Raw genomic sequence first — 27,500 nt, forward strand, 5'->3', positions numbered from 1 at the left:
ACGAGGGTGCGGCAAACTGTGTTTCTGAGTTAATCACCCTCAAAGTTTACCCAACACTTGGACCCGTTCAGCCAGCTTCCACAATTCTGCTAATAATATGCCAACGCAGCCACGCCCATAAAACTTTTTAGCTGAGTGCTATTTGCCCTTGTTTTGCGCCCGATCACAATTATCCATGTGGCAAAGTAAATAATCTGTGCATCCGTGGGGGGGCCTCCATTGGAGAGTCATTACACATTAACACCACTGCTCTACTGCTTCCTGTTTAACAAATGATCCGTCTTAAATAAATATCAAAATTTAAATAATTGTCGGACGATAGTTATTTTGATTTAAAGGGATTTGAAAGGCCAATGAAAAAGGACAGCTGTCCATGGTGCTGCCATCAGTGGTTCAATGCCAATTTTGACGTTTGTAACCCTTATTTGAAAAATAAATCATTTGAAGTTTCAAAAAGTTGCTTTTGTAAAACGACGGACTGCCTCGCATTCCGCTACCTACAGATGATGACAGTAATAATAATTACAATAAATAATAATGTCAAAATATAATTTACAGATGACTGGAAAGGGATCTGGGCGTGACTCCCCTTATAAACGCACTTCAGTTGCACCGTCTCTCTGCAGACCATCGCACTCCGCTGCATTTTTTTCCCCTTTTTTAAACTTTTTTTTGGTCTTACCACCAGGTCTCTGTAGTAACTTCATCTAACTGTGTGTGGCTATCAGCGCTGGTGAAATGGACGCTATTTGCAACGAGGCTCATTTCCATAGAAAGGGGTTCATTTTGCCCCAAATGTGTGCATAATACCTAATTTAAATAAAAAGCACCGGCTTAGATGCTAATTACGTGGCAGCATCGTAAGCGGTGCATTTGACCGTTTACAGGTGCTTTGTGAATTAGACGCTCACTTTTTCTGTTTTTGTACCGGTTTAAATTCACAATCGCTTTGTGAATTTGCCCCACAGGGTTTTTTACAGCACACCCAAGATGGCGGACGAAGCTATCGACTTATATTTTTCCTGCGTTGATACTATATATAATTGACACTATAAACTAAAGAGTGGAAAGGAATACAATGCTGCGGCGTTTTGGCTCAGTGTCCAGCAGCAGCGCAGGTCGCATGATATCATCAACACGCCCACTCTCCGGACAATCACCGCGCTCCGTTTACACATGACATTACCCGGACTTTGTACTAGGGTGCTGGCTGGGTAAAGTCCGTGTAATGTCCGGGTCAAATGATTCGGACATTTGCGCTCACACGTACAGCTCTTCCAGGTAATGTCCAGATAAATTCAGGGTCGCAGTGCATGTGTGAAAGCAACGCTATAACGTGCTGCTAGAGCAGGTTGCAAATGCAAAATGTAAAGGCATTGAAAGAATTCAATTGATTAAGCTTCAATTTTGGATTATTATATTGTAAAAATCCTGAAGCCCTGTTAATTATCTTTGTATTATTCTTTATATACATTATATGTATATATTCTGTATATGATATACAGTAATACATCTTTTTTCAGAAGAGGACAACATTCTCATCTTGGAAATTAGGTTAGGGTTTTTAGAATTAAGGTAACATTTTGGTCATTATGTTATTGAATGGCATTTATCTTTTGTATTTCATTCTGAACATATTAATTTGAGTTTCTGCAACATATTAATTACGATAAATACCCAAATATAATCCTGTGATTGGTTGGCTCAGGTCAGGGTTTTACAGGGAAGACTAGACTCAATGGGAGTAATCCGCCCGAGGACGCACAATCACACACACACACACACACACACACACACACACACACACACACACACACACACACACACACACACACACACACACACACACACACACACACACACACACACACACACACACACAAACACACGCAGTACAGGGATAGATTGTATGTGAATTATTAAAGTAGCCAATTAGAGGAGCTGACATTTGGATCAAAAACACCATGACACTGGCCTTTTGCAAACCTTTCTTCTCTCTCTCTCTCTCTCTCTCGCTCTCTCTCTCTCTCTCTCTATCTCTCACTCTTTCAGCATTTCACGCACCCTTCAGCCAGTCACACACACACACACACACACACACACACACACACACACACACACACACACACACACACACACACACACACACACACACACACACACAGACACACACACACACACACACACACACACACACACACAAACTCTCTTCTGAGTAGACCAAAAACAAACAGTATTGTGAGAGCGTGAGGCCAAATGGACAAAAAAAAAAAATACTCAAAGATGTATTATTTTCACCTCAGTTATACTCCTAAAAACATTAATAAAGACACGTAGCCTATCAGCCTGAAGGACGAATGAAAGGCTGGAACTTTGACCGAGATGGTCAGAACGACGTACTGTGGTTATAGGAGATTTCAGCAAAAATGGACAAAGTACCAGTTCGTTGCCGAAGAGACAATTTGAAGCCTCAAGTTAGGGTTTACACTCACTGTCATCCTGGTGGCAAACGGAGCCAGAACTTTTTAAAATGAGGGTCAGGGTGCGCTGAGCGGTGTTTCCTCCCACACTTACCCTGGCGGAGAGTCGGGGTACATGTTGTTGGCCTGTGACAGAGTTTCTGTGTACGAGTCAAAGTCCAAACCAGGAGGAAAGTCTTCCAAGCAGGTAGACCTCAGTTCTCCTAATGAACCCCCGTAGGAGAACCCGTCTGGACCTGGGAATGGGTAAACAAGTTAACTCGGGGGAAACCCAAAGGTCGCTGAACTAAAAAGGTTAACCAAACCATTCGTACGTTCGTTCGTTCGTTCGTTCGTTCGTTCGTTCACTCTTTCAGTCGGTCAAGTCAGTCGAGGTGCACCGTGTAGAGGCTGCTAGAACCAGACACCAAATCACCGTAACTAGCTCGGAGATGCGGGTTGGGGAGCCGGCTGTCCTTGCGCAGACTGCCGATGATGATGGTGACGCAGGAGAGGAAGAGGACGAGTCCTATGACAATCCCGGCCACCATCAGGGGGGACACCAGGAGGGACGCCTCCCCTGCTGACTCCCTCTCACTCCTGCAGTCCGGGTACTCCCCATGGCTCTGGTTGGAGCTCACTGGGTGGATGGGGAGAGGGACAGGCAAAGAAAGAAAGAAAGAAAGAAAGAAAGAAGGCTTCATAAGAGCTTTGTCCAGGCATAAACAAGGTGGAAGGTATAGGATTACTGGCCCCAAATCTAAACATATTGACCGTCGTCTTGAGGCCCTTGATGCTGCTTCTTGTTCCTCTACGTCACAGTGTGCAAATGTGTTCTTCTATTTATGTACCACTGTCAAACTCCACCTGCTGCTGGGAGGAGAGACTAGATCACCGACCAGGAATTACTTGCAACTCAGCAAATTAAGATACTTATTATTATGCCCCTGTGGCCATGTTGGATACAGTATGTTTGCCGGTCAGGTGTTCAGTCAGACATTACAGTGCAGTTAGACAACGTGGTCCATGTCGGACCAAGTGGCGTGGTCAAGCACCGGCTGCGGACGACGGCACAGCTCCCTTTGCCGCGGCCGCCAAGCTGCCTCAAATCGGCCTTATCAGCGCTAGTGCGGCGCTGATTGGTCCGACTCGAGGCAGGGAGATTTCTTAACGTTTGTCCGTCTTGCAGAGGAGGTTGGCGCACGGGCTTGTCAGCTGAATGGGAGCCGGAGCAGAGGGCCGTTCCTCCTGCGCCCGAAACCATCAGCATTATTAATCATTATTTATAATTGTGGCCAGCGAGCCGTTCTGTTGGACCGTATTATAAAAACTCTAGCCATGTTGGCGCAGCACGAGAAAAAGCACTCCGTCTCCCTCCCTCAATCCTTACCTGTGGGGAGAGACTCCCTGGAGACATAGTCTTACGCCTCCAAAATCTTATTGTTTGCTTTGGGTTTGCTGAAATTTATTTTTTTCTATATTTATTGTGCATTTTATACAACCCACACACACTCTTCTGAGTAGACCAAGAGCGCTGCAAGATGCAGGCACCACCCGAAACAGAAAGAGACACGGGATGCACTGCCAGAAAAAGAGTCTTTGTGAATGTTGTCAGTGATGTATGTGTGCAAATTTGATCGGAACTTTACATAACGTGCAAAAGGTTTTTCCTGGAAATTCCAGGAAAGGTTGCTATGGGAGTGCAGCCTTGGACCCGAAATGCTCCCTGTTGAATTAGCGGCACTGACAAGGGACTGAATCTGCCTTTGGTTCCCCGGAGCAATAACAGTCCCCCCTGCAGAGTGTTTGTGTGGAAATTGGCCTCGAGGGCGGCTTGAAAGTGAGCTAACAAGCTGACGACATACCCACGGAGGCTGACAGGGGGAAGGCGGGGCCAGCTGTGTTCCGCCCAGGACACATGGTCCTGTCACCCCCCGGAGGCCCGAGTGGGAGCCAGAACACTGGAGAGTCTGAGGACTCCTCAACACCCATCTGGAGAGATGGGTGTAGACGGCTAGAGATCTTTATATGGATGTGTGCGTGTATGTGTGCGTGTGTCTGTGCGTGTGTGTGCGTGTGTGTGTGTGTGTGTGTGCGTGTGTGTGTGTGTGTGTGTGTGTGTGCGTGTGTGTGTTTGACTTACCATCAACGTTAAGTACTGTGTGAATTGACACACAGACAGAGCACGACAAAGATGGAGAAACCCGGCAGGTCCCAGGAGAGAAAGAGGAAGGACAGATGGGTAAAGAGAGAGAGAGAGAGAGAGAGAGAGAGAGAGAGAGCGAGAGAGAGCGAGAGAGAGAGCGAGAGAGAGAGAGAGAGAGAAAAGGATGACTGTAGTGCAGCAGGCAGGGTTACATAATCAGTGACTTGACCTCTACAGCTCTCCTCTCCCTCTCTCTTCAGTTCCCTCCGCCTTTTCCCTCCCTCCGGCCTCCATCGCCTTTTCGCCCTCGCCGGGCACTTTCCCCATCTCGCCCCTTCCGCACGCTTGTCGCTCTTTAAAAAGTTTCCGTTTTTCCTTCTTCCCATCTCTCTAACCTTTGCCCTCCAGCGTAACTCTTTCTGTTTTCTGCTCTTGTTATTTGTCTTTCCGTCTGCCTCGTGATCTACCGTAGTTGTCTCCCCTCAGGACTCCATTTCACTATGTGCATGATAATTGGATTTACAATTTACATTTTGGGCGACACACACACAGGCGCACACCACACACACACACACGCACTGTGCCCATCTTATCAGAACCATCAACGTCATCATCGGCATTGGATTACAAAACACAGACGGACTGTTGCTCTCTCTGTTTTGCGTCTCATCTGTCTTGTCGCCGTCAGAGTGATACAAGACCCCCACGCCCCAGGTCTCGATCACCCTGCCGGGGGGCTGCCCCCTTACGCAAACAAATGAATGACATTGCTACGAAATATTGATTCACCATGGTTTAAGAAATATGGACGTAGCTAGCCCCGTAACAATTTAGCAAACTATTATAATGACTAAGCTATTTACTATTCATTTCTACAAGGGGGATTGTGATAACGCTGTCCTCATCCATCTCTTTGAGTCTTCTGTTGCAGTTTCTCGGTAAATTTGCACGACTGCGCCATCATCTCGTGTTAACAAGCGCAAGTAGGCGGAGTATCGTATATATAGATTTATATAGATTTTTATCATAGATCAATATCAGCGGCCATTATTCAGAGATAAGTGAGCCATGTGATAAAATACAGCAACTCTACAACTCCTGAAAATACACAATTTCATGAATATGCAAATGACAACCTCTGTTTGCTGTATTTCTGGATAGACCTTTTTACCCCTTACATTCTGCACTGGAATAGTGATATTTAATGAACAAGGGAGGGTGGATTTGTTTACATAAATTTTGAACTTAAAAAAAGTCCCATTGTAAGTCTTTGTTTTCAGAGGAAGAATTTTGCACAACGTAAAACTTTAAATTCACTTTCAGTTTTTTTTTCGGCTGCTGGTGGGGGCGCTGCTAGTATGCTGCCACAGCTGCTTAGCCCAACCAGGCTTTTGCCATTTTGCTGCTCTGGGCAAACTGTCCATGGAGGTGGTGGAGAAAGTGTCCCTATTGCGTACGGGGCTTGTCTCATTCCATAAGGAAACAGAGTAAAATAAAATAACCTAGATCATAAATTCAAACACAAGGTTTTGAGCACTGATTGTACAGGCAAAATCCTCCTTGTCTGCTTCTACGAAAACATATGTGCAAAACACTATCTGAACAGCATGTAGTTAAGGCAAGGACGCGTTAATCCACAACAAGGAACACTGTCACCTGTTAGCAGAACGCACCAAAACACATAGTCGAAGATAAATCCTTATAAGGACTTCATAGACATCAACAGACGTGACAGTGCATCACCCCAGCCCAACGGTCTCACACGTCTCACCACATATATATACGCGCACATCCGGTTTCCAGGAGGACGGGTGAGCTCGACTACAGCCTGCGTCCTGCCATTCGCTCTCTCCCTCTCCTCTCTTTGCAAAGACAAACTCTGTTCCTCTGAAATATACACGCAACAAAGAATTTGTTCACGATCCTTAAATACAGAAATTACCAGGACATGATCACCGGTGCCCCATCGCGGCTTACTTCGTGCACGCAGAGCTTGTTATTTAAATGTATATTTTAAAGGCTGGTTATTGGGTTTTGTATTTATCTCAAATGTAACACAATATTAACAATGTTAGTTATAACATTCTTTCTCAGCTCTGGAACTCAAACCATTTTCTGATGCGCCAAAATATATATTTAACCAATCACATTAAAATTATGAATGGGGACTAATAGCTTGAACTGACGACTAATAGTCGACCCTCTGTCTGTCACTCTGGTTCTGCATTCCTGCCACTGCACACCTGACCCCATTCTGCAATCTAGCCAGCTGTCTTCACCTTGCTCGTCACTCCACCTGGATATAACCTGTTCCCCGTTCACCCAGTCCACCCAGTCAGATCCTCGACATATCGACTGCGTCGAATCAAGAGATTCTTATAGGTGTCGGCTTGCGGATCGATATAAACCACTGTGACGATGATCGTGCTGAATTCCCGGGGGAGGTAGAATGGACGGCATGAGATGGTCAGCTGTTCCAGGTTCGGTGAGAAGGATCGGGAGAGTCTTGGTGCTGTTGGGGTCACACCAGCGGCTGTTAATCATAAGGCAGACGCCTCCACCCTTGGATTTCCCCAACTCCTCCGACCTGTCAGTGCAGAACACGAAGAAGGACTCGGCTGGACGAATGGCTTCATCTGGCACCAGCGGGTTCAGCCACGTCTCTTTTAGGGAGTGGACGCAACAGTTTCTCATATCCCGCTGGAATGTAATCCTCACTCGAAGGTCATCCATCTTGTTCTCCGGGGACTGGACATTGGCAAGAATGATGCTTGGCAGAGGTGGACGGTAATGTTGTGTCCTCATTCTAACCCGAATGCCGCCTCGTTTACCACAGTGCATTCTCCATGGGCCCATCCGTGGAACAGAGGTTGCAATGTTATTGTTGTTGTTGAAAGCGTTGATGCGTAAAATCTCTGGGGGCCACTCTGTATCGGGGATGAAAAGTCCCAAAGTTGATCTTTCAGGGAAATTTTAATATCCATGAGTGCATCGCGACCATAGGAGATCACTGCCGAGAGGTTTTTGGCGGACATAGTGATATAAAACAGATAAAAATACTAAAATGTGCAAAATCAATGTGGAGCACCTGTTTCCTGGTCTGAACCTCTGCCTGATTCCCTGGTCTCTGATTCTCTGCCTGTTTCCCTGGTCTCCAATTCTCTGCCTGATTCCCTGGTCTCCGATTCTCTGCCTGATTCTCTGGTCTCCGATTCTCTGCCTGATTCTCTGGTCTCCGATTCTCTGCCTGATTCCCTGGTCTCCGATTCTCTGCCTGATTCCCTGGTCTCCGATTCTCTGCCTGTTCCATAAAGGATTCCGGCCTCTGTTGTGTTCTTCATTTGGGTTCATCAGACAGTACTCCTGACATATAAATGCAGAAATACAGTGCATTTCATTCACCACATCTGTCTCTCTCTTCCTCTCTCGCAGTAGTGTTTCTCTTTCACCATTCATTATTTCAGCTCACGTCTTTCGCTCTTCTCCTTTCGTTTTGGAACTCATTCAATCATGTTTCTTACATATTGATGTGGGAAAAGTCCACCCGGTTCAAATCACACTGGATTCAGGAACACTTGGAAGGATGGAGCGATCAGGAATAAATGTGAGAGTTTGAGTCAATTAGAAATGAGGGGCATGAGCATATAACTAGGGATTTGCATATATTGATGAAATAATATTTCCATAAATTGTTTTTCAAATTAATAAATAGGACTCACTATGTAATTAGATAAGCAAAATACTATATAGATGGTCAGACAGATTAGAGATGGATGGAGGGTGGTTGGATACAGGGGCATCATGCAAGCCAAAATCATGGGGGTCCATCTGGCACGTCATGGTGGCACCGTTATACTGGTGAACAACGTTCTCTTTGTATAGATTATTTATTTCAACATGTTCAATGTGGATTTGAACAACATAGACGCAGGAAAATCAACCTGGGGTTGATTTTGTGCAAAAAAGCTCCATGGAGGGAGGGAGTGACTAGGAGTGCTGGGCAGCGGAGCTGGGGCCTGTGTGTGGGATGGTGTGGTTTTGAGCAGCCACACCTGTCCTGGGTTTCGGTGTTGGGGCCCAGGATCAGAGTGACTGTACAGGTAACAGGTAAAACTCCCATCCCCACACAGACACGGGAGAGTAACCCTTGGAATGACATGCTGTCGTTCTGCTCCAGGCTTGTTCCATCTAGCCCACTCTTCACAATAAACTTGTGTCTGCAACCCCATCATCTGTGTCTCTGTGCAGGAGGGCCCTGAATACGCCATTCCGGTGGCAGGCAACACTGCCACAGTGTGCAGGCAAAATGCACGTTTCCTCAATTTCTAAAATTTCACATATTTCCAATTAAAAAGTGGAGAAACCTACTTTCCCTGTCTCTCGTATCTAACTGGGCTTTTATACATGGAGAAGTCAGGTGAACGGGGGTCTGAGCGGTCGGCAACATGGTGGTGTGTACCATTAGTGTTCCCTTTGTATAGATTATTTATTTCAACACCTATAACGTCATTTTAAACTACTTCTAAAGGACAAAGTCACGTATTATAACCGGACTCTGCAACTCTGTTGCGTACCTGCTGCTCCAAACTCATGGAAGACACCAATACCATATGGAAACAGGGTGTGTGACTTTTTGAGGTATGATCGATACATAACATGACATAATTAGAAGAATACGTTTAACTCATAATAAAAAATGATCATAACTATATTATAACAAGAATTAGTATATATATAATATAAAAAACCCAAAAGCCCGTGGATGGATGGATGATAGATAGATAGATAGATAGATAGATAGATAGATAGATGCGTAGATACTAAAAATGGGATTTTTATGAGGGAGAGCGATGCAGCGATATAACAGAGGGCCATCCATTTATATCACACACACACACACACACACACACACACACACACACACACACACACACACACACACACACACACACACACACACACACGTCACTGACAACATGATATCATTATTCTTTCTGCCCACAGACAGCACGCATACACACACATAAACAGACACTGCACACAAGAGGGCATCATGACATTCATGTCAATAAGGCATTTTAAGGTGCTAATTAAAGAGAGGAGGTAACTGTGGGTGTTTGTTTGTGTGTGTTTGTGTTTGTTTGTGCATGTGTGTGTGTGTGTGTGTGTGTGTGTGTGTGTGTGTACGCCCGCAAGTGTGTTTTCACTGGGTAGAATGATAATCCCCAATTAACACTCTGCCCACAAGTTACTGAGACCACCTGCGTTTTTATCTTCATCTTTTTCATGAGAATCACAGCAGAGATCATGTAATTCATCTTACTGTCATATAGAACTACATCCAACCATATCAATCACACTTTTCTAAGAAGTGGATCTTATTGTGTGACCTCAATATTCTAATTCTGTGACTGAACCAACGTGGTGGACCCGCAGAATAACCTCCCAGGCCGCACACAAAAACATTAATTTGTGTTTGGTTGAAAGGCACGGCGTCAGCCTATTATTACTGTACGCTGCTGTATTATTATATTACTCATTATACTTCCATTGGCGTGTAAGTATAACGGAATTTGGTGATTGGATTACAACAATGGAAAAAAATATTCATGTGAAATTAAATTTAAAAAGCGTCTCTCAATATCCAGAAAATACTAATATGATGTTAATTTTGTCATGTGCTTTTTTTCCCCCAATGGTGTTTTATGGTGTCCCTCATTTAATGCATATACAAGCTGGTACGGCATCTACTGTATGTAGGTGTTTGTGTTGCGAGTGTGTGCTTTCAGGTGTGTGCGCGCAAACGTGGGCGTGCGGGCGGGCGTGCGGGCGTGTGCGTCACTTGACTCTCGCTTGTCACAAGCTATAAATGTTAAGAGCCTCTCATATTGACTGGTACGGCATAAGTCGCGTCACTTTGTACATTAAGTCCATATATTATGGAGCAGCGTCGGCGGGGCCTCGCAGATTCGGCCTGACAGCTGTCGTTACGGCTTAGAGCCCCCGCAGCAGCAGCCTAAAGTACAGCGCCCTATAGCTTCCAGGACCGAGGGGCTGGGACCATTTTCACCACCGCTCTCCGTAAAGGATCTGAATCTGAGTTCACGTTAATAAAAACGATTATAAAAAAAAAAATAATAATAATAAAAAAACATTACAGGTCCCATGCCGGCCAGGATGCATGTGATATATAGGAAGGACAGTGGTAGCGTCAGTCATATTTATAACAGGCAGTCATACGTGACACCGCTATACTATCAAAGCATGCTTGTTAATCATCCGTTTATTATGGGTATGATCGATTTAATCATACACATAAATGTGTATGATTAAATCTGAGAGCTGGTCATCAGTCTGAACGGTGGTTAGACAGGTAGGTCATAGAGTGAGGAGTACCTGTGGTTGGTTCTCTTTAACCGCAGTTCAGCGAGCGGCCACAAGGTGCGGCTTCAGAAAACCGAGTGGAAGTCAATGGAAAGAACAAGACTCATACAATACATTTTTTCCATGACTTTCAGACTTTAGGATCTCAGAAGCTAATTTAAAATATATTTATAATATATAAATATACAATTCAATTTGCAGAAATTCTGGTGATGCTTCCATCCTTGCAAGAGCAAAACCCAAACTCACACAGCTTCAGGCAGTCATCTGAAGCATTTTTGTCCCCGACCGTCTCTGATCGAAACTCTGCGAGGAAAAATAGACCCAGACAACCGTACAGGCACTGCAATCAGCTAATGGACAAAGCTGATCGTATTTGTCACAAAAAAAGCTAATTATGATGACATAAATATCAATGCAGTTGGACCGGGATGCTCATTAGGCTTCATTAGCGTCATCACGATAGGCTCCGGTGGTCCGACGGAGCGGCCGACCACAACGGGCCCCTGAAGTCAATCAGACTGATTGATGCTGAACGTTTCTCTCCTGCCCGAAAAGCTGTCCCCAATGCGAGACAGGGTTTTCAGAGCGTTCCTGGAAAGTGGGACATTCGGAGCAAAATGTTATCATTTTGTGTTGTGTTGTATTTGGAATCCTAAATGTAAACGGAGGACAGAGGAAGACTAAAGGTGAGGCTGACTGAACCCCAACACCACTTATTGTAATAACAACAAATAAATAAATAATAACAAACGGGGATTGGGACCCGTAACCACCTAAGATAAGGGGAAATGTTGTGATGCAAGGCTTTGTGAGCAAGAAACAGGGCACCGTTTTTTTATGGTTTAAAATACCTATATTATAGGGCCATATCCAGAAAATACAAAGAGAAAATATTTAAACCAAGGTGTAGGTACATAAATTAATTATTTAAATTAAAAGATGTGGCTTACTTTTTTAATACACGCACAAATAATACCGGAATAATGACAATCACAACCTGAGCAAAGAGAGGTTTAAGATGTCAGCCCCGAGTCATTCAGGTGGTACAGCAGCAGAGCAGTGCAACAAATAAAAATGAATAAAAAATAAAATATACACACACGCCTATAAATCTATCTAGAATGGTGAGATAGAAGCATATAAGTGAAAAATGTGGCATTATAATAATATCAGCAATCCTCATGCTAATAATCCTAATAATAACAACAATGATACGGATAAAGACAAAGAACTAATGGCGATAATATTATTCTTAATAAATAACAATAATAACAATAATAATAACAACAACAACAACAACAACAACAACAACAATAATAATAATAATAATAATAATAATAATGATAATAATAATAATAATAATAATAATAATAATAATAGTATTATGTTGTTTTTTGATTGTCCAACCACCACTGGAGCAGGGAGAGGGTGGAGTGAGGAGGGATGTCGTGGCCTTATCTTATCTTATCTTATCTTATCTTATCTTATCTTATCTTATCTTATCTTGTCTTATCTTATCTTATCTTATCTTGTCTTATCTTATTTTATATAATCTTATCTAATCTAATCTATTTTAACTTATCTTGTTTTGTCTTAGTTTATCTATGTGGCCAAAATGTTGCTGGAGTGAAAGCCAGTACATTAAGTAAGAAACATTCAAGAGGATCCGTCGTTCTGGTCCATTCAAGGCTCCCAATATATTTTTGAATTGTTTTCCCTGCTTTAACTGGCGCCGGTGTCATCTAACTAAAAAGTCGCACTGTTTTAGAACAAAATAGACAGACGACGTGAAACAGTGTGTTAGTACTCAATGTGTGCCTATGATGTACTTCACCCTGAAATCACCCTGAGAAATACGACAGCAGCAAATCAAATACAAATCATTGCGTCATTAAACCATACACAGATCCACACACACACACGCATGCGCACGCACGCATGCACGCACGCACGCACGCACGCACGCACACACACACACACACACACACACAGACACACACACACACACACACACACACACACACACACACACCACTGCCATTCGATATTAGCAGCATTAAATTAGGAACTGTATTTCGATGAGGTAAAATGTAGGTCAGAAAACATCTGTGTACTGTGTGTGTGTGTGTGTGTGTGTGTGTGTGTGTGTGTGTCTGTGTGTGTGTGTGTGTATGTGTGTGTGTGTGTGTGTGTGTGTGTGTGTGAGTAAATGAATATGGGTCAGAATACCTCATACATCCTCCCTAATCCTCCTATCCCCTCATGGGGGATAGAGAGAATTATTATCACGCCCGGTTGTCCCACATTTCTGCCTCTCTCTCTTCAAATCATTCCACCCCCTCAACCATTCAACCACTCTTCCTAAAGTTTACCTTTCTCTTTCTCTTTCTCTTGCTCTCTCTCTCTCTCTCTCTCTCTCTCTCTCTCTCTCTCTCTCTCTCTCTCTCTCGCTCTCTCTCTCTCTCGTTGTGCAGCGCCTGCCAAAAAGTACATGTTTTGCAATGTGCTCCACCCCGTCCAGCAGGAGTTTCGATGCAAATACTGGGGGATAAATCCACACCCAGCGCCCAGTGCAAAAACTCACTCCGGCAGCAAACAGGTGTGACACCGGTCACATCATTGCGGCAGCAAACAGCAGAAAATGAGAACAACATGAAACCGAACATTATCTGACAAGGCTTGTCAGATAATGTTCGGTTTCATGTTGTTCTCATTTTCTGCTGTTTGCTGCTGCAATGATGTGACCGGTGTCACACTCAAAGGGGTGACCTGCCCAATTTTGACACAAAGATGGCAAGACGGCTCGCCACAAAAAAATAGCAAGTCATTGAGGCCATTTACTGTATTCAAGGTCCGTGTAAAGCAATGTGTAAAGCAATGTGTTATTAACCACTCAGCCAGATTTTAATGATTAAAAAAACTTGGCAAGTGTATAAAATTTGGTTTCAAAATCGTGAACAAAAAAGGGCATGGGGCGCAGCCTCTCTCGGGGGCAGGCCCGGCACCAGGAGGAAGTGAAGCAAAGAAGTGAATTGACTTTACACAGACTTTAAAAGGCCACAGATATTTGGACAGAGTTTGCCAAAAAATGGTTATCTGCTGCTTTCTCTCAAGTAACGTCAACACAATGATTTCATACAAATAGGAGAGAAATGTTAACGCATAGAGTCGGGGGTCCAGAGAAAAGGTTGGACTCCTGCAGGAATGAAACATACTATACTACATGAGGCATGAGTGTGATACTAATAATATAATATAATACCAATAATAGAAAATCGGAACTATTCCTTTAAGCCAAGATGGAATTCAACCACCTCTTAACAGACAGAGGTAAGATGCCGCCCTGTTTTACTTTATACTGAGTGCAGGTGAATATGACTGAATGCTAACGAATGATGCTATATAATATTTTAATGTCAAGGGAGGTGGCAAATATGGTCATTTTGGCAATACAAATGGTAAAAAAAAGTCCTAATTTTTGTATGGCTCCAGAGATTAACCGAATTATTGAAGAAGGTACAGATCCGGTAATTTACAATTATACTCCATCATCTGCCCTCATAACACATTGATGTATTGATAAAATATAGATAAGAGAAGATAATTATTCATAAACTCCATGACACCCACACACTGTCGGCGAGGCAAACCCGTCAAAACAATATTACGAAAGTGCGACCATTTCTGATTGGTCGATGAGCTCTGGAAATCCGGCTGAGATTGGACAATAAAAGAGCGAGTCCGACCGTGATTGTTCGGTGATGCGGTTTGATCCGCGCCTGATTGGTCGACGGGGCCGAGGGGCGTTGAAAAATCGAGCTTTGATTGATCAATCAGGGCTCCCGCCGGCAGGGAATAGACGTTTTAGACGTTCGGAGGCCGACGCGAACACGTGCGCACGCGGGCGAGCGTTGGTTCACGCGTGCGCCGGCGCACACAATCAACTTGACCGTTTCCATGGAGGACACCCGGGGAATCTGGGAAATAAGTTGTGATTACACCTTCACCAGGAGTATGTGTGTGTGTGCGCATGTGTGTGTGCACGTGTGTGTGCGTGGGTGTGTGTGTGTCAGAGACAGAGATTGTCCGTCCGAGCGGCTTAGATGGGGTTTGGGGACAAAGTGACTCATTTCCTGTTGTGATTTCACCTCCAAACAAGTCTTAACACCACAAAGTGTCTCTCCCTCTCTCTCTCCCTCTCTCTCTCCCTCTCTCTCTCCCTCGCTCACCTCCTCTCACCCTGTTTCATAAACACATCACACAGATCGCGGCGCGGGAGAGAAATTGGTACTCCCGTGTGACAATGAGCCTCTCTGTTATAAGTGGGACAGAGCGTGTTTTGTTTCCCTTTTTTGCTGCATTTGTGAACAGGAAAACAGGAAGACGGAGGTGGTGCCAGCGAGCGGAGACAAGAGGGAGCAAACGAGAGAAAGGACTAATGACACATCACACAAAACCATTTCCAACAAATCGTTCCGAGTGCCCGGCCCTATTTCTCCATGTGAACGCTCGGCATTTCACCCGCGTCGCTCTTCCCTCTTCATGCCCCATGAACACATATTTTACATCTTACATTTTCTTTGTTTGTTTCTGTCTTTATTAGGGCCGTCTTAGTTAACACGATAATAAAGCATTATTGCGCAAATTTGTTTCGACACGACCCACACACTTTTTGATGCATTAATGCACGCTCTGTTATTTTGACCACCTGCCGACCCGTAGTTAAGATGGCGCCGAGGGCCGTTAGACGCATAGCCTGGCGACAGCGGAGTGGACGACGTCGCACGCCGTCCCTGCATGCGCCCGTGGAGCGATGCGCACGCAAACGTCGGACGACGGCGCGCGAGAACTCCCTGGGCACGTGATAACGGTCGGAGACTGACCGCCGGCGGCCCCACGTCCGGCCAGCAGATAGTCACCTCAACGGTGCCACGCCCGGGGTTGCGCCACCTGATGTGAATGAAGAGTGCGATTTACCGGGTCTGCAGTTACCGGGGCTGCAGAGCCGGCGCCAAGCCAGGGCCAAGCGGCCCTGTATTACGTCGGTAGCCATGGGGAACGTGACGTCAACAACACCGACGAGCGGGCCGCCCTGGCGAGGAAGCAGGAGATCTACAGGGTTGTGCGGCTGACTTTTTCACCGAAACGTGGCGAACCGGCAACACTCGAGGCGCTAATGGGGATTCACCTGGATTCACTGCTGCGAGAGGGTACGGCGACGTTCCTCCGCCACGGGGTGAACATCGCCGACGCGCCCCATTGTTGGTAGCGAGAGCGGCCGTTCCCTTTCGATAAACAAGGTTTCCGCGGCAGCCTGTCACTAAAGGAAAAAGCCGTATCCGTGGGATAAAAAGAGATCCACGCGATGCAGGCTGTAGAAAAACTTGATAAGTGGAAACAGAGTTGAAAATCGAGTAAAAGAAGACAGTACACAGACAGAGCAGCTGCAGAGGTGACTGGTGTCGCTGCAGGTCAATATGCCCGAATGTTCTGTTGCCTCCGGTTGGGCATGGGTTTGCCATGTTATGATTTGTGCATATTTCTTTGTGCTAAATGCTGTACCTGGGTTTCTGGACAAAATTTGTCATTGTTTTGGGTTGTTAATTAATTTCCAGTAAACATACATTTTGCATAAAGCATGCATATTTGCCCACTCCCATGTTGATAAGAGTATTAAATACTTGGAAAATACCCCTTCAAGGTACATTTTGAACGGATTAAAAATGTGCAATTCATTTGCGATTAATCACAATTAAATATGGTTTGCCTTTGAGTCTTTTCGTTCTCTCCCTCCCCTTGCCTGGAGGGTGAGGAGATGAAGGGAAAGTGTGATGATGAAAAAACATCTCGCGGGGAGGGGGGCGAGATGTTTAATCATGTTAAAACAACTCAACCACGACCCCGCTGTGGACTCACACGGACACACGCACGCACACACACACACACACACACACGCACACAATTACACTGGAAGATATACACACCCGCAAATTAAGGTAGTAGTTCTCCACAGCATAATACAATTTGCAGCTCGTATATACTTCACGCATAGACTCGAGTGGAGTTTGGGGAGGGGAGTTTCGCAAGAGTATTCCTGGGCGGGGGACTGGAATAGAGGCTCATCCACTGTTTCACCGAGGATTTGGAGATGAAAAGCCATAGCGATCGCTGTCAAGCAGTGGAGGTTGACCTCCCGGAAAAGAACGGCGGAAGGCGTTCCGAAGAAGGTCAGGGCGAGAGGCGCTCACGGGGAAAACACCCACCGTCTAAAGTTCACACACGAAGACGAAACGTCAAATCCATCAAGTTTCTGACTGAAAGGACCATAAGACCGCACCGGACCAAGAGTTTTGGTAGCTGCCATCAGGAAGGGCAACGGTATGTAAAATGTGTGTTCATGCCTGAACGGGCAAACGGGACAACGGGCTCAAAGTCCATTTTACATTCAAATTATACAATACAATACAATAAATATCTGCTCTGGTCTGGTGTAGCTCTGGAACATCTCATAGCCCACAACCCAGAAGTGTTATGGACTTGGAACAGGCTGAACAGGCTGGCGTAACATCAGGCCCGGATGAAGATCATGAGCACACCCCAAGTCTCCCGCGCAGGATGGACCATGAGGAAAACAGCACTAAACAACTAAAAAGGGGGATGAAGGATGAACTCATATCAGATAAACACAATCCTAATGCCAAAACAAACAACCCTCTAATGCCTCAGCAGTCACTGGTTTATCCTCAAAGGTGCTGGGAGGTGCTGGTATCTACCTGGTCTACTTTGGGATGCCGGGAACCCTAACCCTAACCTAACCCTAACCCGAACCCTAACCCTAACCCTAACCCCGGAAAAGGAACCCAAGCCGCACGTTCTTATTCCCGTGCGACAGAGAGAGAGAATCCCTTTGGGAGTCTGATCCGTCCCTGGCGATCTTCGGGCGATGTGTTCCAGGCATCTGGCGTCTATCGCTTCCAGGATGATGCGATATCTGATCATAAACTCTGCCCCCATCCTTAAGCAAAAGGGATTCTTCCACGGGGCTGAGGGACAGCAGATGGGCTGCCAACATTGTCCAGTGCCATAGATTCTTGGATGTTCCGTCTCGCCCCCTCTCCTCCTCAGGCACGAGCCTTCCATTGGGGTGAGCCAAGATTGAAATGAGACGCTCCGTATTTCGCGGCTTGATATGGGATTTGACGGGGGGGCCATTGGATATTACCGCACACACGTTGGCACCCCTCCGCCTCGGGGCGTCTGCTGCTTCCCGTTCCCCAATTACAATCCCTGCCCACCGGTGCTTTGCAGCCGGAATCCAGACGGATTCATCCATATGAATGAGGTCAGGGGGGTGTCGGGTTGGGCCCCAGCTCCAAAGCAAATCAAAGATTGAGTAAGTGTTTTATAACTTTGAAACAAAATGGCTATGAGTACTACGTCCTGAAAAGTAACGACCCCCTCCTTCCGACTTGAGGTTTGGTCAGGGTCCGAGCTGTTGCCGTGAGGCTCGCACGTGGGAAAACAGAATTCCTCAAAGTTTGATGGGAATGTTGTCTGAGATGACCATGTTCACAATGGCATTTTCTTTGCTCTGGACTGGAGAAATCCAAGGCGATGAGCATATATACCTGCATAACTCCCAAATCTCACACGATCCCAATCTGGTCAAAGACAAATGTGGCAGGAATTATCACAGACTATCATAGACTCATAGGAGCCTGGGTTTGAGGGGAAAGTGGGTCTGGGATGATTGTGTTTAAAATATATGAAAATACCCGGGATTTTATAATAAGAACTTTGTAATATATTCTTGTGCGAATAATTACTTTTGGATATAAACCTGTATATACACGTATGGGCCTTTTGAGTCCTTAAGAATCAGTCATGGTTTTGGAAATTTTAACATTTTACGTAGAAATGGCAAAAACCTTTCAAATCACTGGGATACCCGATACCAATATTGATGTTGACGACTAATGTAATAAAATAATGATTCATAATTCCTTGAGATAATTTAGTCAAGCTCTTCAGCGTTTCTAATCCATTTTTTGGAGGGTAAAAGATGTGTGCCTTGCAGCTGTTGGGCCGCCAGAGGACACAGGCTTATAATACTAACCCGTTGTCTGTGTTTCTATCAGCGCTCATCGCTCGGCAACAGCAGAATACAGAACCACGGAAGACTATCTATCTATCTATCTATCTATCTATCTATCTATCTGTCTGTCTATCTGTCTGTCTGTCTGTCTGTCTGTCTGTCTGTCTGTCTGTCTATCTATTTATCTATCCATCGACTCAGGCCCAGTCAATAAAGCGTTTCCTTCTCTTCGTTTTCCATCTTTGTTCATCTGAAAGTTGAGTTCTGTGCAATTCTGTCTCGACCAATGTTGACGGTGTGTTCCAGCAGCGTGTCCCTTCAGCTTTCGAGATCAGTCATCTCCCTCCTTTCCCTGCAGCGCCTCGCTGTTTCCCTGCGCGGAGCGACACGGTGGGAGTGGTTTGACAAAAAACAACGAACCAATCAGGGAACGACACCGGTTTATGTCCAGTAAATGGCAAGTACGGAATGGAAACCATCAAGGCGGTGGGCAGTAAATGTATTCACTCTTATTTACCGATTTGCCTGCAGCGAAAACGTAAAGCCGCACACGCTCCACGGCAACTGTACTCCTGCAGCACGTGTACACATATTAATAATTCATTAAAAGCATTATATTAAACACCTCAGAGGCTCCCTTAAGTTGCAGACCCTATTTGGGAAAGACATTAATCACAGTCGACAGCAGACACCGGACGTTTTCATGCTATTTACATCAAATGCTTTAACGGGTGAATCGAACTTTCAAATACCACATTTCTCCTCCTCCTCCTTCCGCTTCGATCACCTCCTCCTCCCTCCATTCCTCCGCCACTCCGGTCCGTTTAGGGACTCCACCTCCTTCTCCAGTTCTCTGACCCTTAAAGCTCTACTTCTGCCCACCTCCTTCACGCTCCTACACCGCGTGCACGCTCACACACACGCACGCACGCACGCACGCGCACGCGCCCACACACACACACACACACACACACACACACACACACACACACACACACACACACACACACACACACACACACACACACACACACACACACACACACACACACACCTTCCCGATCCCACAGAAGTGCTATTCCAAACAACAGCTTGAGTTATACCTTAAGAGCAGCTTGATGACAAATCAGGAAAAGAGAGATAGAGATAGAGAGAGAGAGAGAGAGAGAGAGAGAGAGAGAGAGAGAGAGAGAGAGAGAGAAAGATAAAGAGAGAGAGAGAGAGAGAGAGAGAAAGATAGAGAGAGGGAGAGGGAGTGAGGGAGTTATCCATCTGGTTGGTTTTGTTAGGAGGAAAGGTGCACAAACACAATGCATATGTGGGGATGAACACACACACGCACACACACACACACACACACACACTTCAAACACACACAAACACACACATACATACACACACACACACACACACACCTGACCACCTGTGGTTCCTATTAATTGTTTATGGGCTCTAAAGGGTGGGGGGGGGGGGGGGGGCAGTGAGTCGGAACAGCATTGCTATTTGCTGACTGGCCGCTCGCTGAAATCTCTCATCATCCATTTAAATAGATTTAAATAAACAACCTCACACTGTGACTAGATGAGATGAGAGCGGAGATGGATAGATAGATAGATAGATGGAAGGATGGAGGGAGGGATGGATGGATGGAGGGATGGATGCAGAGACTGATACGGATGGGTGAGAGATAAGATAGAAGTTAAAATGCCATAAAATGCAGTCGTCCCCCCCCCCCCCCCCCCGCCTTCCATTTCCATAAAGCGCAGGGATGCCATGATTGATGGCTTCACTGGGCGGGGGGGGGCTGATGAATGGAAAGATGGAGAGATGATGCGTGCACCGGGGCGGAACGCCAAAGATTCCATTTTCCGATCCGAGCCTCCCGCACGACGCTCTAATATGCAGATTGTTTTCAGCCCTTAATCTTCCGCGCCGCCGTGTGCGGAAACTCCGAAGCGCGGCCCGAAAACAATTACGGAGATTGCTGCGTTAATTATTTACACTGTAAACACTCACCGTCAAAACAGTGACGCGCGAAACCATGGAAACAAGTTGGGCACAGGACGCCGGTGTCGGTAAACGGACGCAAAGAGCATCAGGAAAGACAGCAGGGACGTATTGTGATGCAGATTGTACGTTTTCTTTTCTTTTTTTTCTTTTTTTTTTGAACCTGTGCTGTCAGCATGCTGGCCGTACAACACGGAATTACATCTGTAGGACGACAAGAGCACAGTTTTTGGTTATAAAGAACCACCTCCCCCCCCCCCCCCCCTTTGGAGAACTATTTATTACGTTTGGGTCGATAAACAACTGATCACTACTCAAAGAGGGGGGGAATCACCAAAACAAAACAACAACATGAACATGGAAAAACAAACATCGGACGACGACATGCATCGACAAAACAGAGTTAATTAGGTCCAGGAACTGGAACGGCAATTGGGTCCGTGGCCTCCTCCTGTCATAGTTATGACAGTAAATGAGGAAGAAAAGGAGAGGGATGCAACCAGGAGGGTGCTGGGTGTGTGTTCAAAGCAGTTGTTGGTGGTGGTGCTGTGTGTGTGTGTGTGTGTGTGTGTGTGTGATGAGATGTGAATGTACAAGACTTATCCCAATTGGATCTGGTGTATAAGGTCGGTATTACATCGTAGCGCATCCAAGCAGCCAGAAAAAAGGCCCCGAAGCCACCCCTGAGTCGCGCAGTCGCAACGACACTCCACGGCCGCCGGAAAGCCCTGAGGTGCCCGCCCTGCAGCCACAGAGAAGCCGGAAGCCTGTGACGCCACTCCGCCCCCCCAGCCCGGCCCCGAGGAGTATAACCCAGTCCCAGGGAGCGCGAGGAGACCCCGCGCCCCCATGGAGCCAGGTGCAGGGCCAGCAGACCCCCATGCCCCCCCGTGGGAGGCCCGCCCCACCACAGCCCACCGTCCGCGTAGCCGAGCGTGCTCGGCGCAGGGCACCCTGCCGACGCCAACGGGCCGCCAGAGCATATTGTATGTTCCTGATCGCTGGGGCTCCCACGGTCATTCAGTCTTTAATTGTCAGAGAAATCATTTCTGTAAACAAAAAAAAAAGTTGACAAAAAAAAAAAATTGGTTAATTTTATGCCGCTGTCATAACAGTATAAGCTTATTACATAGTAATAACAGAGTAATTAAACAGCTGAATAACACATGACTGGTGGAAACGTTTAGAAAAATTGTGATTGCGTTAAATTCACGATAGTGGAATTTAACGATTGCACTAAGTGATCGCAGAATTTACAGTACAATCCTGTGAGGGAATAACGCTGTACTGTATGTGAATCTGTTGGAATGTTGTGTCATCGAGCTCCCTCCAGGCATACCGTAGAGAAACACTCTTTTTTTGCCCGAGTCGTGTCGCCCGATCGACGTTGGCTTCCCTCCCCGAAAATCCCGACACGCCTCGTTCCGTTTACGGCGGCGGAACATCGCCGCCCGCCCTTCTCAAGGGTACCGCCACCACAACAACAACCACAACAACATCCTCCGGGCAACCGCAGCTGCCATGTGGTCACTGCTTTTAGGAACTGGATCAGAGCCCAAAACCAAGTTGGGTTGGTCAAAGTTATTTTACTTTCATAAGTGGCTCACTTAATCTCATTTTTTTCTCGACTCCCTTCTTAAAATACAAGAAAATAGGATGGTATTATGAGATGACGAGAGATGATGCTGAATTATGTACTAAAGTTATTTGTTATTGTTGTTATCATTGTTTTTTTAGCCCCGCGGGAGGTTCCACTCCAAGATGGCTGAGACGCTGCTTCATACTCGTGCAGTCACACACAGACTCACCCCCAGTAGTTTTCAAGTACAACCAAATGTACCCACCGGTGGCCACTTAACCGCTCCACTGAAGCACGCAGGTGGGGGGGGGTGACCTTGCACAAGGGCACCTCGACAGTAGATATCGGTTTGAATACTTCTCTCACTAGGGCCGTGTTTAATAATAATACATTTTAACAATCTGTATGTGTATAGATATTGGACTATTTCTGTTTTTCCTTATTTTGTATTTTTGTGGCAATTCGTATATATTTGCTATTTTTTTACATTTTATTTTTACTTCTAATTATACTTTTATTCTCAAATTTTATTCTCGATGTTACTGTAGTGTAACGCACCAAACCTCACCAGAACTAATTCCGAGTATATGAAAATGTACCTGGTGGAATAAGCTCATTTTTATTCTTCTGAACAATAATAATAATAATAATAATAAATATAGTTGCAGGCAGCAATACACCTGGTCCATTATCGAAAATAATTACAAATCTTAGAGTTCATGGAACGTAGCATCAGTTCGTGCTGCCGCTCCTCTTTACATCAGCATCCAGTGTCTAAAAGTAGTTTAAATTTTCCGAGTTTACTTTCAGCGCAGCATCGACTCATGTAATGACGCCGTGACTCGAGTTTTCAAACCCTGGTGACACGCTGAATTACTAATACAAGGATGCACTTGCCGCGTGTTGTGATTTTATCCCAAAAATGAGAAGGTGTCTGTCTACTTCCTGTAGTCCACAGAGTCCTGCTTAGAAGGAAATGACTCTTGGGACTAAAACGAAGACGATTGGGACCCGTTGCTCTGGAGCCAAGTAGAATAATAATAATCAAAATCTGAACAATGACAATAGGGTTCTATTGCTGTGGGACAGACCCTCAATAATAATAATAATAATAATAATAATAATAATAATAATAATTATTATTATTATTATTATTATTATTATGATGATGATGATGGTGATGATGATGATGATCATTATTGTTGATGTTGTTGTTGTTGCTGTTGTTGTTGTTATTATTATTATTATTATTATCCAGGGCAGGGAGCTTCCTAATGTTTTTTCTGTCTTGCAGAGGGGATCGGCGGTGGGGCTCGTCAGTGCCCAGGAGCCAGAGTATAGCGTCATTCCTCCTGCGCCCAAAAATCATTGTTGTTTAGGATTTACCCTGTTGGCCAGCGAGCCTTTTTGTTCATTATTATAATCAAAACTCTCGCCATGTCGGCAACCCAGCGCCAGAAAGACTCCGTCTCCCTCCCCAAACCAGTACGTGTGGGTAGAGACTCCCACAATACATGATCAGGGCCTCCAACAACCAAGGACACTTCTTCCTGCAACAAAAACAACCTCCAGTTTCCACTCAATTTCCACGTTGTTGTTTCATTCGATTTCTTTCTCCATATTTTTCTGCAACGCATCTATCTGTTCCCTCATCGATTTCAAAATGGCAAACCAGCTGAAATAAACACATGTGAACACGAGCACCTTTCTCTGAACTGTCCATAAACGTGGCTCGGACAAATGCTGTCCGGATAGAAAACGCAACGTCTGCGCTTTTCTGACACCCGCCTGCCCATTTGGAAGAGATAGAATGTGCTGTGATATGTTACGATCGGACTCTGATTTACTTTCACTCTGTCCTTTGATTCCTTTCGCTCTTTTCCTTTTTACCAGAAACAAGGGATTTGAACAGAGCAGGTGAAGGACTGAATGTCTCGTGGCGGCGGCGGGGTTTGTGGAATTCCAGGTGTGAAGAGAGAGAAAGAGCTGGAGAGAGAGAGAGCGAGAGCGAGCGAGAGAGAGAGAGAGAGAGAGAGAGAGAGGGGGGCGGGGGGAATGATGTGAATAATTGATCAGAAAGAGAGTCAGAAGGGGAGATGGTCACGGAGGGATGGAGTGAGATGCATCGGGAGAGAATGTGAGGGAGATAAAGGGGAAGGGAAAAAAAGGGGAGGGGAGAAAAGAAGGGAAATAAAAGCAGACAGAGAACGGGAGGAGTGAGACGCGGTGATGCCCAGACAAAGGACCAGACAAAACAATGATATCAGATATATACTGTATACGTATATATATATATATATATATATATATATATAAATACACCGATCAGCCACAACATTAAAACCAGTGAAAGGTGAAGCGAATAACGTTGTTCATCTGGTTCCAATGGCACCTCAAGGGGTGGGATATATTACTATATATATATATATACTGTTATATATTATTATTATATTAGGGATATATGTGGCAGCAAGTGAACAGTCAGTTGTTGTAGTTGATGTGTTGGAAGCAGCGTAAGGATCTGAGCCACTTTGACAAGGACCACATTGTGATGCTAGACGACTGGGTCAGAGCATCTCCAAAGCCACAGGTCTTATGGGGTGTTCCCGCTACGCAGTGGTTAGTACCTACCAAAAGTGGTGCAAGGAAGGACTCCCGGTGAACTGGCGACAGGGTCATGGGGGCCCAAGGCTGATTGATGCACGTAGGGAGCGAAGTCTAACCCGTCTGGTTCGATCCCACAGAAGAGCTACTGTAGCACAAATGCTGCTTTGATTGAAAGGTGTCAGAACACACAGTTCATGGCAGCTTGCTGCGTATGGGAGCGGTCAGAGTGTCCATGCTGACCCCTGTCCACCCCTCAAAGCTCCTACAATGGACCCGTGAGCGTCAGAACTGGATCATGGAGCAATGGAAGAAGGTGGCCTGGTCTGCTGAATCACCTTTTCTTCTACATCATGTGGATGGGCGGGTGTGTGTGTGTCATTTACCTGGGGAAGCGATGGCACCAGGATGCACTTTGTGAAGAAGGCAAGCCAGCGGAGGCCGTGTGATGCTCTGGACAATGTTCTGCTGGGAAACCTTGGGTCCTGGCCTTCAGGTGGATGGTTGTTTGACATGTACCACCTACCTAAACATTGATGCAGACCTGAAGTACACCCCTTCGTGGCAGTGGTATTCCATGATGGCGGCGGCCTCTTTTGGCAGGATAATGTACCCCGCCACACTGCAACCCTGCCAGCAAGCCCTGCTGGAACAACAAGCCCAATCCACGGGGTCCCCACCTCACAACTTCCAGGACTTAAAGGATCTGCTGCTAACGTCTTGGTACCAGATACCACAGGACACCTTCAGAGGTCTTGTAGAGTCCATGCCTCCATGGGTCACAGCTGTTGTGGCAGCACAAGGGGGGCCTACACAATATGAGCTAATCGGTATATATATATATATATATATATACAGTGGTACCTTGATTTACGAGTGCACTAACATACGAGTTTTCCGAGTTACAAGCCATCGTTCCGTCGATTTTTTGTATTGATTTGCGAGGAAAAAAGTGAATTACAAAAAGCGAGCTTCAGATGCTGCCGCTGGTTGGCGTGGCGAGCGAATCCGGCCAGCATCCCGCGTCTCCCTCCTTCACTTCACGTGGTTACCTGAGCGTGGAAGCATCTCTTTTGTGTATTGTGCTCGCGTTTTGTGCTTTTTGTGCAGTTATTTTGAAAAATGTTTTTTTTTCTAACCATGGGTCCTAAGAAAGTAAGTGCTGAGAAGAATAAGTGGATGATGTCGACTGAATTTAAGCATGAAATCATAGAAAATCATGAGCGATTCTCTTTGACATTCTCTTTTATTATGTTTTATTATGTTTTTATACAATATTTGTTATTTATAAATTAATGGCATTTGAATTAATTTCAGTGGGGAAAATTGATTTGCTATACGAGCAGATTGAATGACGAGCTCTGTCATGGAACAAATTAAACTCGTAAATCAAAGTACCACTGTATGTGTATATATATATATATATATATATATATATATATATACACATTATATATACATTATATATACATTATATATATATATATACACATTTTATATATATATATATATATATATATATATATATATATATATATATATATATGTTTGTATATACACAGTATATATACTGTAGAAGCTGAAAAATGTAGAGAGGGAATGATGGGAAAGGGATTATTTGTTCTTTTACCATCAATCCATCCATCTCCCCACTCCCTGCTGTGTCAGATTGTTTATTTACTGTGATAACAAAATGTAGACTATTCACTTTTCACACTATGAAATAAGACTCCAACATCAGTGGCCGATGGATGGGAGCCCCTGGCCTCAACGTAAAGCCAGAAAACCTTCACTTTCGATGGAGTTACACTCACACTACTATTATGATATACCAATTAAAATGAATATTTTTTTACTCCAAAAGGTAAAATGGATTTTCTCTCCGCATCGTGCAGTGCTGCTCCATCCTACCTCCCAGGGAGACACTCATGAATATGAATAAATCCAGTGTGGTCAAGGGTTGTTGCATAAGCCACATATTCATCATTTATTGAGACGTGATGCTGCTATAAATATGTTCCGTGTTGCTTAAAAGCAGCCCGTCTGCAATCCCGCCAAAAACGAAGGACGAACCCCGACGGTGGAGAAGACCAAACGAAGCCTCGGAACCCATTTGGTGCTTCCAGGAGTATTGTTTCACTAACAACCGTCACATTTTCTTAATTCCTCCTCCTACCTTTTCCAAAAAAGAAGCTCAGATCCCTTGTTTCCTTTGCCTCGGCG

General features: G+C 45.1%; 1 protein-coding gene across 1 annotated transcript in view; it reads right to left on the reverse strand.

Moving 5' to 3' along the window:
* Nucleotides 1-27,500, reverse strand: part of bean1 (brain expressed, associated with NEDD4, 1) — a gene marked incomplete at its 3' end in the record, with an annotated part of 37,532 nt that overhangs the window by 2,978 nt on the left and 7,054 nt on the right. The window contains exons 4-5 of the mRNA XM_080016415.1: nucleotides 2,896-3,099; nucleotides 2,575-2,716 (exon numbers count right to left, since the gene is read on the reverse strand). Of these exons, the coding sequence (XP_079872541.1) occupies nucleotides 2,575-2,716; nucleotides 2,896-3,099 (346 nt within the window). The remainder of the gene's footprint in view (nucleotides 1-2,574; nucleotides 2,717-2,895; nucleotides 3,100-27,500) is intronic.

Source organism: Zeus faber (assembly GCF_960531495.2).
Source record: "Zeus faber genome assembly, chromosome: 16".
Lineage (NCBI taxonomy): Eukaryota > Metazoa > Chordata > Actinopteri > Zeiformes > Zeidae > Zeus > Zeus faber.